The following is a 13,624-nucleotide window of genomic DNA, read 5'->3' on the forward strand; positions in this document are numbered from 1 at the left end:
AATACCTCCTCCTACCCTGCATTTTGTTGTCCAGATGTGACCTTTGTCCCAATACCTAAAAGTGACAATGACCATTGTCATGGATGTGGAACACTGCAGTTTTCCTTCTAGTTTTCAGCATAGCTTTCAATCAAGTTTCCAACTAGGTAAGAATTAAAACAGAAAAGAAATAAAGGAGAGGTGTCTAAGCAACCAAGTCTTCCCTGGAAGAGAAGAGGAAGACGTGAGAAGTGAATAATAGGTTTATTTGCATATACACAAGAGAAGAGTTAACTGTTGCTGGGTGAGAAGGAGGTAAGGCTTCAGCAGAGGAAGGCACCTTGACAGACAAACAAGAGACTCTCAGCTTATTAAATCAAGCATAGTCACAAACTTCACTTGCCCCAAGCCAACAACTTATTTAACTCATTTACCTGCTGTCCTAGAGAATCACTAACACAACCAGCTGGAAAATAGAGAGAAATGATTTTACATATCTGGACCTGCCACTTAAAACTTTATGTACAGGATGCAGGAAAAAAACTTAAGAGGCACTTCCAAATAGTTCTTGATCTAATCAGTGCCATCTGTTCTGCTATTAAAAATATCTATTATGGAAGAAATTGGGTATTAAATGCGCCGTCAAAGTTGGGGCCTCAATTCTAAAAGAGTTTAGGCAAAGGTACTCTAAAAGTGGTTCCTGCCAGGTATCCAGACCCACAACCACAGACACAAAAATCTCTGGAGATGAGGGTGGAGCAGCTATAAAGCAAGCATTTCTCACCCTGCTCATGTGTGTGTTTTATGGGGCCTATCACCTGGTGAGCTGAGCCTAGGATGCTGGGAAGCCTTTGCCAAGGATGGAAGGCATACTTACTAAAAATGATCTTTCTTGGCTTCTCAAGTTAACCAGAATAAACTCTGACTTCTCTTTTGAGTACCCAAATGAGATTAAGGCTTTTAACATGAAAAGACCAAATTCTGCATTTGGGAATTGTAACTACCAAGCAGCTAGTTCCTAAGGGAACTTTAACTACTTCTCTTCAGGAAGATTTGTGGATTGTCCTTTGAGAAGTCAGAAGAGGCTATGTGCTGATGAAAATAAAATAGAATAGAATAAAATGAAGGACTGGGTGTGCTGACTAAGGAGGGGAAGAGAAACACACACTGAGTGATCATATATATTTTTTTTGTATATAAAGGATTAAAAAATTCAAATTTAATACATTTTGGAAAAGCAAATGTAAAATGACTTGGGCTTATAAAACCAGCATTTACAATTATCTGTGAATAGTCAAAGACAAATCATAGAACCAATTTGATTACAAATCCAAAGCAATTCTAGTGTTGGTTACAGAATCACTTTCCCACTCCCCCAGTAAAAGTCCAGGTGTTAAGTTGTACACACCCCCATGCTACGCACACTCCTTCATCTCCTTCTCAGTGTTTTCATACCCCAGCCGCATCACACACACCAGGCACATCTTCTCTTTAACAGAGCTTATCAGGATGGTATCCCCTTTTGGCTTAAATCAACCACCTTGCGTTTATAAATAACCCCCCACCCCCAGTGCCTGAATTCATCCACGTCTTCTGCCTTCATAGGCAGCCTCCCCTTGGCCCCAGTTCCAGCAGGACAGGCCTTCTTCTAAAAGGAAGTCTGGGGCAGTGAGGCCACACTAGTCAGCGTTCGGCTCTCCCTGCACCAGTCCCAGCTGGGCTCCTAATTGTCTAGCACCTTTGCACTCAAGAAAGTTATATTGTTTTTCTCTCTCTTCCTCATTTCTTGCCAGTATTCTGCCTTTTCATAACATTTATGCCAACAAGATATCTAGTCATTCCTAGACCTTCCTGTTTTGCACAACCCTTCACAGATAACCGAGTGACTGCAACGCTGAAAATCTGTTGCTCTTTTCTCTTCTAAACCTGTATCTACCTCAATAAAACTGAGTCTTTTATGGGAACCAGAAGACTTAAGACTCATGGGAACCAGCAGTCATAAGCCGGAGACTCCTCTCCCTCACCCTCTGACTCTTAATAGACCTACTCAATAAGAATCTGTTACCTTGAGACGCCTACTGCTCTGCAAAGTCTAGTGAGAACACCACAGCCTCTATCAACTGCAAGTCTGAGGGAAGATGCCAGTCCCATCACTTCTGACCAATAGTTCTGGGTTGAGTTAAATGAATATAGTACCACATTCTGCTCCTCACTAAGCTTCTTCATTAACACACCTATAACAACTACTTTAGTAGTCTGAGCACAAAGCTCTGGAAAGCTGTCTTTGCCCTTCTTTCACTATGCCTCGATCCATCACGGGAGCCAAGGAAGCACCTGCTGGCCTTGTGAGTGCCTCTTAGGATCTAGCACCTAACTGGTTAAAGTCTGTTATCCATGACTAGCTCTATTTTATGGCCTTCATACAGTACATGTTGCAGCACTGCTCAATTTGCAAACAGTGAAATTTATCAGGAATCTATATTCTCTTGAATCTGAAGTGCTAAACCTCTCATTAGCATTAAAATTTCTCCTTTTTTATAGTATGTCCACATTAAATGCTCAATAAAGAAGTGTTACTTAGAGAAAACATGGAAGATTTCTTTAAGAAAGGAACCATGCTTTCCTCTCCAGTGCAGCCAATGGGCTGAAGGCCTGTTTCCATTCTCCATTCTTCCAGCATAAATCTACAACTCACTGGCAGCACAACCTGATTTAACAGGCACCCATCATCCAGACCAGAACACCTATGGCATGTAAACAGGGTGAGATGGCAAAAAGTACAAATTCACAAAGTCCTTTCTGATGGAGAACTGAAAGAAAGGTCTTATGAGACAATGAGCGCACACGTGCCAGTGTGCGTACACAAGAACAAGTTGAACGTCTCAACAAAGAATTACTTCCACAGAGCCTTGCACGGCACACTACGCTCACGCCTCACTAGAAAGGAATCACTTGGGGTGTTTTTTTTTTCCCTTTCTTAACACAGCACAAGCCAACGGCCAGCTAGACATTCAGACCCGTTGTTGAATGTTGGATAGAAGGGAGCAGCATCAGACACAAAATTTCAGGCCCTGGTTTCATGTGCCTTTAATACTTTGTTTCCTTTCCTCTGTATTCACTAAACAGATTTTTTTTTTTTTTTTTTTTTTTTTTTTTTTTGGTAAGGCTACTTTTGTAGCTTTTTGTTTTCCCTTTGTATTTATCATGTTTTTAATTTCTTCTCTGAGGAGGAATTCTCTGAATCTGTATCTTCCAATTCAATTCGGTGCCTTTTGAGGCCACTGTGGCCATGAACAGCCCTGCTGCTATCTATGGCTGGGGTGTCAGTGGGGTCCTCTCTTGTTCCAGCATTGGGGGTCTCACAGGCCATTTCAGACCCGCAACAATCTTTGTGTAGGAGTGTCCCTGTCAGGGACAAGTTATCACGGTCAGTGTCTGAGTGTCCTGGGGAAGAGTAGGCCACCGCCTCCAGCTCCCCCAAGTTCTGCCCGTTATTGTGAGGGTGAATGGGACGAGGGTGTAAGCGTCCATTGTTGTGGTTGGCACAGATGGTTTCGAGGCTCCTCTCCTCACTGTCATCAGACTGGGTCCTGGGACAGTTGCCAGACCCGATGTTGAGAGTGGAGCCAGATGCCTTGGGGACAGAAGGAGAAGGCGGCTCCTCAGCCCGACTACTCAGGGCCTTTCCATTGAGCTTCTTGGTTTCAAAAGGGTGCTCTACAGAGCCGCTATTGCCAGTGTCCTGAGAGGTACCTTCTGGCACCTCTGCCCAAGCATGGCTGCTGTGCTCATGGCCTGGGCCATTGCTGGGATTTCTAGGAGTCTCTTCTTTAAAAGCGTCCTTGCTGCAGCCTTCAGGGGGCAGGTCCTGTTTCCTCTGGGCCATTGCTATGTTTAGACAGGCTTCCTTACTGGAAGAAGGGGCTGGGTTGTCTTTGTGGCTGGTTCCTGCTCTCCCTTCATCTGCCTCCCCGGTCACCAAGGAGGTCTCTCCATCTTTGTTATTTGAGTAGGAGATATAAGAGTAGCGGAGCCACTTGTAAGCTTTATAAATTTTTCGCTCAACTGATTCTATGTCAGAAGTCGGTGAGGCCCGGCTTGGCTGAATCTCTAGTGTGGAAGTGCTCCGCTCAGGAGATGAGGTCGGGGAGGAGGAGAGGTCATCCACTTTGATCTGGGGGTAATCATAGTTGTCTTCTCCAATGTAAGTATTGGTGGGCTTGACTGGGGCACTGGGCCTGTCTTCTCGGGTTGTCTTCTGTCGACGCCGCATGGCATTCCGCTGCCAGGTAGAGGCTCGGCGTTCATTCAGCTCCTCCTCATCCTCGGAGCTGCTAGAGCTGCTGGAACTGCTGGATTCATCTTCGGGGCTGGGTGACCGTGGCCGGGGAAAGAGATCTGTGTCTAGTTCCACCTCACAGACATTCTCCTCAGAATCGGACTCATTGGAAAGGGCCAGGAGGCGTTTGTCTTGGTAGCGCCGCAGAGCAGACAGACGCTGCTGGCGAGAGGCTGCGTCCTCACACGTGGGTGTTGGTGGAGTTGAGGCTACTGCGTTTGTGGTGGTGACCCGCAGGGGCCCCAGGTGGAAGGCGTTGTCGGCAGACTCATCTACTGTGGGAGGCGGGGAGCGAGGCAGTGAGGCCGAAGACTCTGAGTCAGTGTAGCCTGAGCGCTCGCTGACCCCTGCGTGCAGTTGCAGGATAGTACTCTCACTGAGGTCACTGTCTGAGTCAGAGCTCCAGCCCTCGATCTCTCGGCGTACCAGGGAGTCAAAGAAGGCCATCATCCGCGGGTCTTCCTGGACCGACTGGTTGGCGTAGTCATGTGACAGGCCACTCCCACTGTTCAGCACAAGGCTGATGTACTCTTCATGGGTATAAAGGCAGCGGGAATCGTCCTCAATCCGACCATCGAGGTCTCCAGTACATCCTGGCTGCTTGTATGGGCTCCAGATCTGTACAGAAAATGAAAAACAAAAGCAACAAGGAGTAACTGGAAAGTATTCTTTCACTGGTGGTAATAAAGAACACCAAGGCAGAACTTCCCCAGACCCTCCCTGTAATTTAGTTAGGACTTGCTAACCAACTTAAAAATATGTTCTTTACTAGACTGGATCATGTGGGCTGTGTATGAAAACTGAGGCTTTTAGAATCAGATGTGGGGACAAGCATGGTCTAGAACACAGTATTAGTCTAGTGTCAAGAGACCTACCTAAGTCCTGTCTCTAGGCCCAGGGTAATCACATACTTTCTCCACCAGAATCGTCCTCCCTTTTAGTTTCATCTATTAGTAGTTGGACATTATAATAACAATCCTGGAGGATAGAGGATGACTTGAAGACTGGCCAAGGTGTTAAAGACTTTCAGAAGACCGAAGCTGTGCACAGAGAGGTACCACTTTTCCGAAATGTAAACAGACCCAGCACTCAGCCCTCTATGGTAGTTAATATCTGAGCCTATGGCTCCACTTCTGCCCAACTGCAACATTCCTATTTTTAACTGATGGGAATTGCTCACTGGAGCTTGATAAGAATAGCCAACTGCCTACACTGCAGTTCCCTCTTGGATATACAGGCACCAGTTACCCAGGAAACTGGGTTCTCTTAACCAGGGAGCTGCTGGCTTGCTCCCCAACAAGTCTGTTAGCTATAGGAGTAGGTAGGACACATGCCCCAAGGACAGGTAACTGCAGCCCCACTCATAATACCCCTCTACTCCATGGTCAGGGACATGGACTCATCGATAAAAGGCAGCAGAGCTAGGACTCAAACTCAGGTCTGCCTGACTTAAAGGCTCAACTTTACTGTTATGCAAAATTCAAGTGCAAGGTAATTAAGCTGTCACTGCAAATGAGAACGATTAGCTCCACCTGACTGCCAGACTGGTTCATAGCAGCACAAAGCAGCCCAGTTACATCAGCCTGTAGTCATGGCAACTCAGATGAAATCCCAGGCAATCTTCTTGCCTGACAGGCTGGTGTCTATCTTTAGATGGCATCCAACCCAGAAAACAGTGGCCCCTCATTCCCCATCCTTCATCTAGACCAAGACTTCGTTTCCCCAAATGCTATCTAAGGACAAATGCACCTCTCCCTGTGGGAATTCTCCTGAGTCCCATTCCTGCCATGCTTTACTTGGCAATTCCTGAGAGGTAGTGTCTCTGCAGAGGACCCCCCAGTTCCAAAGAGGCTGAAGAAACCTAGATTAGCATCCCTCCACCAGTTCCCAACTCAGATTCATTCCTCCTTCAACTTTTTTCCCTACCCATAACTCTAGATGTTGCTCAGATGTTCTCTCCTCTCCAGCTTCATAATCTCACCCTAGAGAATTTTAAGGGATTGGTTTTCACTTTGGAGTACACAAGAATCACCAGAAGAGCAATTCTAATGTTGAATCCTGAGTCCTACTCTTAGAGGTTCTGATTCAGTAAGTCATGAACAGGTATCAGGACCATGCATTTTTAACCACTCAAGGGATGAATAAGTAGGAAGACCAACTTTTGAGAAACACTAGACTACAGTTACCATAAAATAAGTAGAATAAAATAAAGGGTTTATCTGAAGGTTTACACACGGTCTCCAGCATGTGGCTTAAGCTATTATTACTATCTCTGCAAACAGATGTCTAAGGGAATAAAAGAGATTGGTGGCTTAGAAAGGAAGCTGAGGGGTCCAAAAGGGAAAGCTCTTAGGATTTTTTTTTTTTTGCATCTTATTCATAATTCTGAGCCAAATCTCTCACCTCTCCAGTTTAAAAGTGGTAAAATGTCATTAACCATGTTCTCTAATATAAAGATAAATCTATTTGTACCTCACAGAAACTCAGAATTTGTTAACAAAAGTACAAAATAACAACAGTGAGATGCTGGCTTAACTCCTCACCAAGACCATTTTTAAGTTCCAATGTATTATTACCCCAGCTCCACATTTTTCCCTTGAGGAATGAAAGTCTTAACACTGAAAGTTAGTTTGTGTTTGGGCTCTGGAATGTATTAAGCTGAGGTAGACTGTTCATTCCTGAAGCCTGGAGTAATGGAGTGAAACGCAGGATTAAGAGGCAGGAGTCTTTTTTTTTTTTTTTTGAGACGGAGTCTAGCTCTGTTGCCCAGGCTGGAGTGCAGTGGCCGGATCTCAGCTCACTGCAAGCCCCGCCTCCCGGGTTCACGCCATTCTCCTGCTTCAGCCTCCCGAGTAGCTGGGAGTACAGGCGCCCGCCACCTCGCCCGGCTAATATTTTTTGTATTTTAGTAGAGATGGGGTTTCACCGTGTTAGCCAGGATGGTCTCGATCTCCTGAACTCGTGATCCGCCCGTCTCGGCCTCCCAAAGTGCTGGGATTACAGGCTTGAGCCACCGTGCCCGGCCTAGGCAGGAGTCTTGAGTGTGGATTCCCACTCACTCCTAGTTAGGGGGTGATGCTCAGCTCCTCCCTCTAAACAGTAGATTAGATGGGTCTCATGCAATCCTAAGATTCAGAGCAAAACAAAACCTTCACTCCAGACTGCCAGTCTTCAATCCTCAAGGGACTCACAGTGCTTCAGGAGTAAGGGGAGCAGGTAGGAACCCCAGCCCTGTCATTTCCTGTGGCCCTGAGCAAATGACCTCACACTTGAAAGCCTGTTTCTCATATGTGTAAATGAGAATGATACCAAAGCCTATACCCAACACCAATAAATGTGATGTCTTCTCTTTCATTTGGCAATTGAACGCCTCAACCAGAATGTTAAAACCCACCCTCAGGGAGGCTTCTGAACATTATAAGTACTGACCTTCCCTATTATCTTGGTTCTAATGCTTAATATTAATATATCAATTCCAACTATTTGTGAAATTGGTAATTTCTTTACACTGGAAAGTTAACAACTCAGAAGGGAATCAATGAAAAAACCAACTTCCCGTTACATGTTAAATGTGGCAGTCAGGCGCGGTGGCTCAAACTTGTAATCCCAGCACTTTGGGAGGCTGAGGTGGGTGGATCACTTGAGGTCAGGAGTTCAAGATCAGCCTGACCAACATGGTAAAACCCTGTCTCTACCAAAAACACAAAAATTAGCTGGGCGTGATGACAGGTGCCTGTAGTTCCAGCCACTCGGGAGGCTGAGGCAGGAGAATTGCTTGAACCCGGGAGGAGGAGGTTGCAGTGAGCTGAGATCGCGCCACTGTACTCCAGCCTGGGCGACAAGAGCAAAACCCTGTCTTAAAAAAAAAAATATATATATATATAGACATGTCTCATCATGGGGCAAAGTTCATGAGAAACAGCCAGGCGTTGGCCAGGCGCAGTGGCTCACGCCTGTAATCCCAGCACTTTGGGAGGCCGAGGCACGCGGATCACAAGGTCAGGAGATTGAGACCATCCTGGCTAACTCAGTGAAACCCCGTCTCTACTAAAAATACAGAAAATTAGCTGGGCATGGTGGTGGGCGCCTGTAGTCCCAGCTACTCTGGAGGCTGAGGCAAGAGAATGACGTGAACCCGGCGGAGCTTGCAGTGAGCCAAAGTCGCGCCACTGCACTCCAGCCTGGGTGACAGAGAGAGACTCCGTCTCAAAAAAAAAAAAAAAAAAGCCAGGCGTGGTGGCTCACACCTGTAATCCCAGCACTTTGGGAGGCCAAGGCAGGAGGATCGCTTGAGCCCAGAAATTTGAGACCAACCTGCGCAACATAGCAAAACCCCATCTCTACACAAGAATATAAAAATTAGCCAGGAGTGGTGGTGTGCACCTGAAGTCCCAGCTACTCAGGAGCCTGAGGTGGAAGGATCACCTAAGCCTGGGGAGGTTGTGGCTGCAGTGAACTATGACCGTGCCACTGTACTCCAGCCTGCTGGGCAACACAGTAAGATCCTGTCTCAATAAAAAAATAAAAGAAAAGAAAAGAAGGAAAAGAAAGAAAGAAGTGAGGAGGCAAGAGGAGAGATGAGGCAAATATTTTCCTCTCCATGCACAGTGAAGTTTAGCTTAAGGGGCTGCTGAGAAAAAGGATGCAGTTCAATTCTTATTCAAACTTCATAAACATGGAAAACAATTAAGTGACAAGTGTTTGAGTTACACAAGTGATCATGACACACTTTTATTTTTGGGAAAGGGTCTCGTTCTGTCACCCACGCTGGAATGCAGTGCATGAACACGGCTCACTGCAGCTTCAATCCTGGGCCCAAGTGATCCTCCCACCTCAGCCTCCCGAGTAACTGGGACCATAGCAGGCACCACCACACCTGGCTAAGTTTTAAATTTTTCGTAGAGATGGGGTTTCCCTGTGTTGTTCCTGACAATGGGACTCTTCTCCTAGCCAGGAAGGTGGCAGTAAAGGACAAGGACAGAGAGAAGGGTGAGTAGAGAGAGAAAAGCAGGTCTCAGGCTGGACCAGAATGTGTTGGCTAATGCTCTGTGAGCCACTGATCCTCTCAGAAATAGCAGGCACGAAAGCGACATTTATTAAAATAGGAGTTAGGCACAGGTAATTTACAAGGCATTCCTGGGTGGCAAGTCACTGTCAGCACCCTCATTTTCCAGATGGGAGACAGAACCAAGGGTCAAGACTCAGTGGCCTTTCAGGATAATGTAAGTGCAGGGTGAGGCAGTAATTCCAACTGAGATGAGGCCGGCATGGCTGTTGGTCTCATCCTTCTCCTTACCACCTCCCTTCCTGCAGTGCTTAGTGCTATGTCATTCCCAGCCAGACTGTGAATGGGGATGACACCTATAAGACAGCAAAGCTGAGGACTCCAGAGCTTTCTGCTTTCCTTCTCACTATGATCATCTGTACATACTTAACGTTTCAAAGGGCTAAATGTGCCTCCTGGTGGAACAGGGTTCAGATCCCATGCAAACCAGGGAGCGGTGAGCTCCATAGTTCAGTCTGGATAACCTCACAGAGAAAACACTTTTTTCTTTTTCCTCTGAGAACCTGGCTAGTTTGCGACATACGACATTTAGGGTAAGGACTTCAGTTGACTAAACAATAAATAGGGAGACTTATCATAGAAGCATCCCAGAGTGCACACTCAAACAGGAATTCCTCTTGTAAAGGAGATGGCCAAGCAGAAAGCTCTCTGAGAAAGAGAATGACATCAACAGGCCCAGAGAGGACACATTACAACCTATCAGTCATCAGCCAAAGGAAAGGGGAAAGCAATGCAAGGAACTGGGCCATTTCAATGACTGCTCTGTTGAAAAGATCGAATCCAGCAGGGGAATTGGGCTGCTTGCTGCCTTCCCACCAGCATGGCAAATGTGGTGGTATACTGGGAAGAACAAAGGGCAGGGGGCTCTATCCTAGCTTTGCCACCAATTAGCTGTGTGACCTTGGACAGTTAATTTATAATTTAAATCTCATCATCTGTAAAAAGAAAAAGTCAGTAAAAATGATTTCCTCATTCTAGCCCCACAGGGAAATGTGTGCTGCCATGAAAGTCAACTCTGATCCACAGAACCAGCAAAGCCTAAATCAAAGAAGTTAGACTAAGGGCAAATAAAAATACTGACCTACATGCCAATATTTTATATATATATATATGTGTGTGTGTGTGTGTGTATATATATATGTGTGTATATATATATGTGTGTGTGTATATATATTTTTTGGAGACAGAGTCTCGCTTTGTCACTCAGGCTGGAGTGCAGTGGCACAATCTTGGCTCACTACAACCTCTGCCTCCTGGGTTCAAGCAATCCTCCTGCCTCAGCCTCCTGAGTACCTGAGACTACAGGCACACACCACCACACCTGACTAATTTTTGTTATTTTTAGTAGAGACAGGGGTTCACTGTTTGGGCCAGGCTGGTCTCGAACTCCTGGCCTCAGATGATCCACTTGCCTCGGCCTCCCAAAGTGTTGGGATTACAGGCATGAGCCACCACACCTGGCCTCAATAATTTATTTCTGACAGCTGCCCCCTGCCATCAAGTACAACTTGATTTAGCTCTGGATAGTTATTTTTTAAGAACAAAAGAAAATGAAAATTATGAAATAAAATAATCACAAGTCAATTTTTACGTTTTTCTCTGAAAACTCTCAGGTTTTCAAAGTCATTTTAATAAAAAAATTGAGGAATTTTTTTTTTTTTGAAATAGGGTCTCACTCTGTTGCCTAGGCTGGAGTGCAGTGGTGAGAATATGGTTCACTATAGCACGACCTCCTAGGTTCAAGCAATCCCTTAGCCTCAGCCTCCTGAGTAGCTAAGACTACAGGTATACACTAATTTTTAAATTTTTTGTAGAGACTGGGTCCCACTATATTGCCCAGGCTGGTCTCAAACTCCTGGGCTCAAGTGATCCTCCTGCCTCAGCCTCCCAAAGTACTGGGATTACAGGTGTGATGCACTACACCCAGCCAAAGTCGAAGTGTTTTAGCTTTTGGCAGGAACATCACCTATCCTTACTTAAAAGTCATTATCTCAGGGACCTCCAGAATTAATCATTTACCCTGAATTCTCATTTTCTCAGATGTGGAAAAAATGGTACTAGCAACTTGAATACAAGTGATGGGCAGTGGGTCATCCTTCTGTGGACACAGGCCAGGCTAGGACCCACTTTTGCAGCTATAAAAACATTTCTTAGCAGAGGTGAGTTCATTCAGCCAATGTGCAAATGATGCAAGTATTCAGTATTCAGACTCAAGTAGCCTCAATTACAACCACATGCAGTACTTTTTTTGATATCTTCTGAGACAATTTAATTATGATTCTGGCAATCATTAGTTTTATCCATGCCATATTAGGACGGCAATTAATGCAAAGTACATACAAAGTAACTGAGGGGAGAGTGGCTCTCCTAACCTCCAGATGAGGTCTGGAAAACAGAATTCATTATACTCAAGGCCAAACGCCTTTGAAAATGTTGCAGCATACAAGGTAGTGTCTAGAAGACAATGTCTGTTTCAAAGCCTAGTGATTAGTTTTTAAAAAAAATGGTTCCAAGCCAGGTACAGTGGTGTATGCCTGTAGTTCCAGCTACTTTGGGGGGCTCAGGCAGAAGGACTGGTTGAGCCCAGAAGTTTAAGTCCAGCCTGGGCAACATAGCAACACCCTGTCTCTAAAAAAACTTTTTAAAATGAAAAACTAAATGGTTCTGAAAAGAGCATTTTAAATCACCTTTCTTTCTTTCTTCTTCTTTTTTTATTTTTTATTTTATTTTTTATTTTTTAAGATGGTGTCTTGCTATGCTTCCCAGGCTGGCCTCAAACTCTTAGGTCGAAGTGATCCTCCTGCCTTAGCCTCCCAAGTAGCTGGGACTACAGGTACTGTCAGTATGCCTGGCATCACTTTTTTAATATCAGCTTTCTAATATTTTGTAATATGTCAAAATCCGAGAATTCTGATAGACCTTTAGTATGTTTAGATATGAGGTCCTACATATATTGTTCTAGTTTCTTCTAATTATAAATTGCGAGAATTTCTCTAAAAGGACAGAAGGGGAAGGTGCCTCACCTTGATAATCTTTTCTACACCAGAAGAACAGATCATGTAGGTGTGGGGATTAAATCGGACTTGGTTAACAATAGATCGATGCCCTTTCAGCACCATGAAGGCTCCGTTGACCACCCTACCAATGCCACCTGGGAAAACAGAAGGAAACAAAAATCAGATGATGAAATGAATGAAAGTAAACAGGTTCCAGTAACAGCAGATAAACAGCTCTGAATGGGAGCTAAGATTTTTTTATTATACCACCAGCAGAATGCTTAATCTTACAGATAAGTTGCTATGGAAAGAGAGAAGATGAAACACCTCTCAGCATATGTGCTCTTATGAAGAGCCTTTATTTAGCCTTTAAGCATTGCCCACACCCACCCACCACAATTCCATTGTCAATGAAACCAAAGCCACTGAAAACATTTCTCAAATTTTTGATCCCCAAGATAGAATCCAAGTGCTACCTTAGAAAAGGCCAATCACGAGCAAAATGAGACTGAACTGCTTGGGAATAGGTAGGCAGCTGAACCAGGGACATGCAGAACCAGAAGCATATAATGACTTAAACGTACAAAAAACATCGCTAATCCATTTGCCCTCAGTTTCTATGATGAAGACAGCAAACAAAACAAAACAAAAAACCCCATAAAAACCAAAACCACTGGGGGAAATAATAGAGAGAATACTTCCCCCCTACCCCGCCAATAGCAGGGAGAACTAAGGATACAGAAAGAAAGAAGATTTGGATCACTTTCATAATAAGCAGGGTCCAAGTGCTGAAAATTAGAATTAGAGAGTGGACCTTAAAGATACCATGTATAGATTAAAGTCAAGAGGACATCGATAGAAGCTGCATTTTAAGGACCATCCTGTAGGCTTCCTTCTTCAGTGAATGAGAAAAGTGCCAGAGGCCTGGAACTTATAACACAGATAAACATGTTATCATTTATGAACTTGGGATAAATTCAAAGGTTCCACTGCACTGATAATGATATCATACCCATCCAGAACACATGCACATAAATTCTGATCAAGTTCCTTCTGAGCAATGAGACAACTCAGTACACACAGAAAAACATGTGCCCTTGGCTAACTGGCAAAATGTGATGCATCCAGACACAAACAAATGAGTGTTCATTCATCTACTCAAGAAATCACCTCTTAGTCCCTACCAGGAGCATGGCTCCACTAGGCCACAAAGTATCATTAGACAGTCTGTGCTCCAAGTGCCTC

The 13,624-nt window shown here is 44.7% G+C and overlaps 1 protein-coding gene across 16 annotated transcripts in view; it reads right to left on the bottom strand.

Annotated features, from left to right (window-relative positions):
* Positions 1 to 3,041: 3,041 nt before the first annotated feature.
* Positions 3,042 to 13,624, bottom strand: part of DCAF5 (DDB1 and CUL4 associated factor 5) — a 101,283-nt gene continuing 90,700 nt past the window's right edge. For 15 of the 16 annotated variants that reach the window (XM_015143949.3, XM_015143947.3, XM_077938474.1 and 12 more), the window contains 2 exons: positions 12,407 to 12,534; positions 3,042 to 4,936 (listed from right to left, as the gene is read on the bottom strand). In XM_015143949.3, the coding sequence (XP_014999435.1) occupies positions 3,182 to 4,936; positions 12,407 to 12,534 (1,883 nt within the window). In that variant the 3' untranslated portion in view covers positions 3,042 to 3,181. 16 annotated transcript variants of the gene reach the window in all.

The sequence above is a fragment of the Macaca mulatta genome, chromosome 7, assembly GCF_049350105.2.
Source record: "Macaca mulatta isolate MMU2019108-1 chromosome 7, T2T-MMU8v2.0, whole genome shotgun sequence".
NCBI lineage: Eukaryota > Metazoa > Chordata > Mammalia > Primates > Cercopithecidae > Macaca > Macaca mulatta.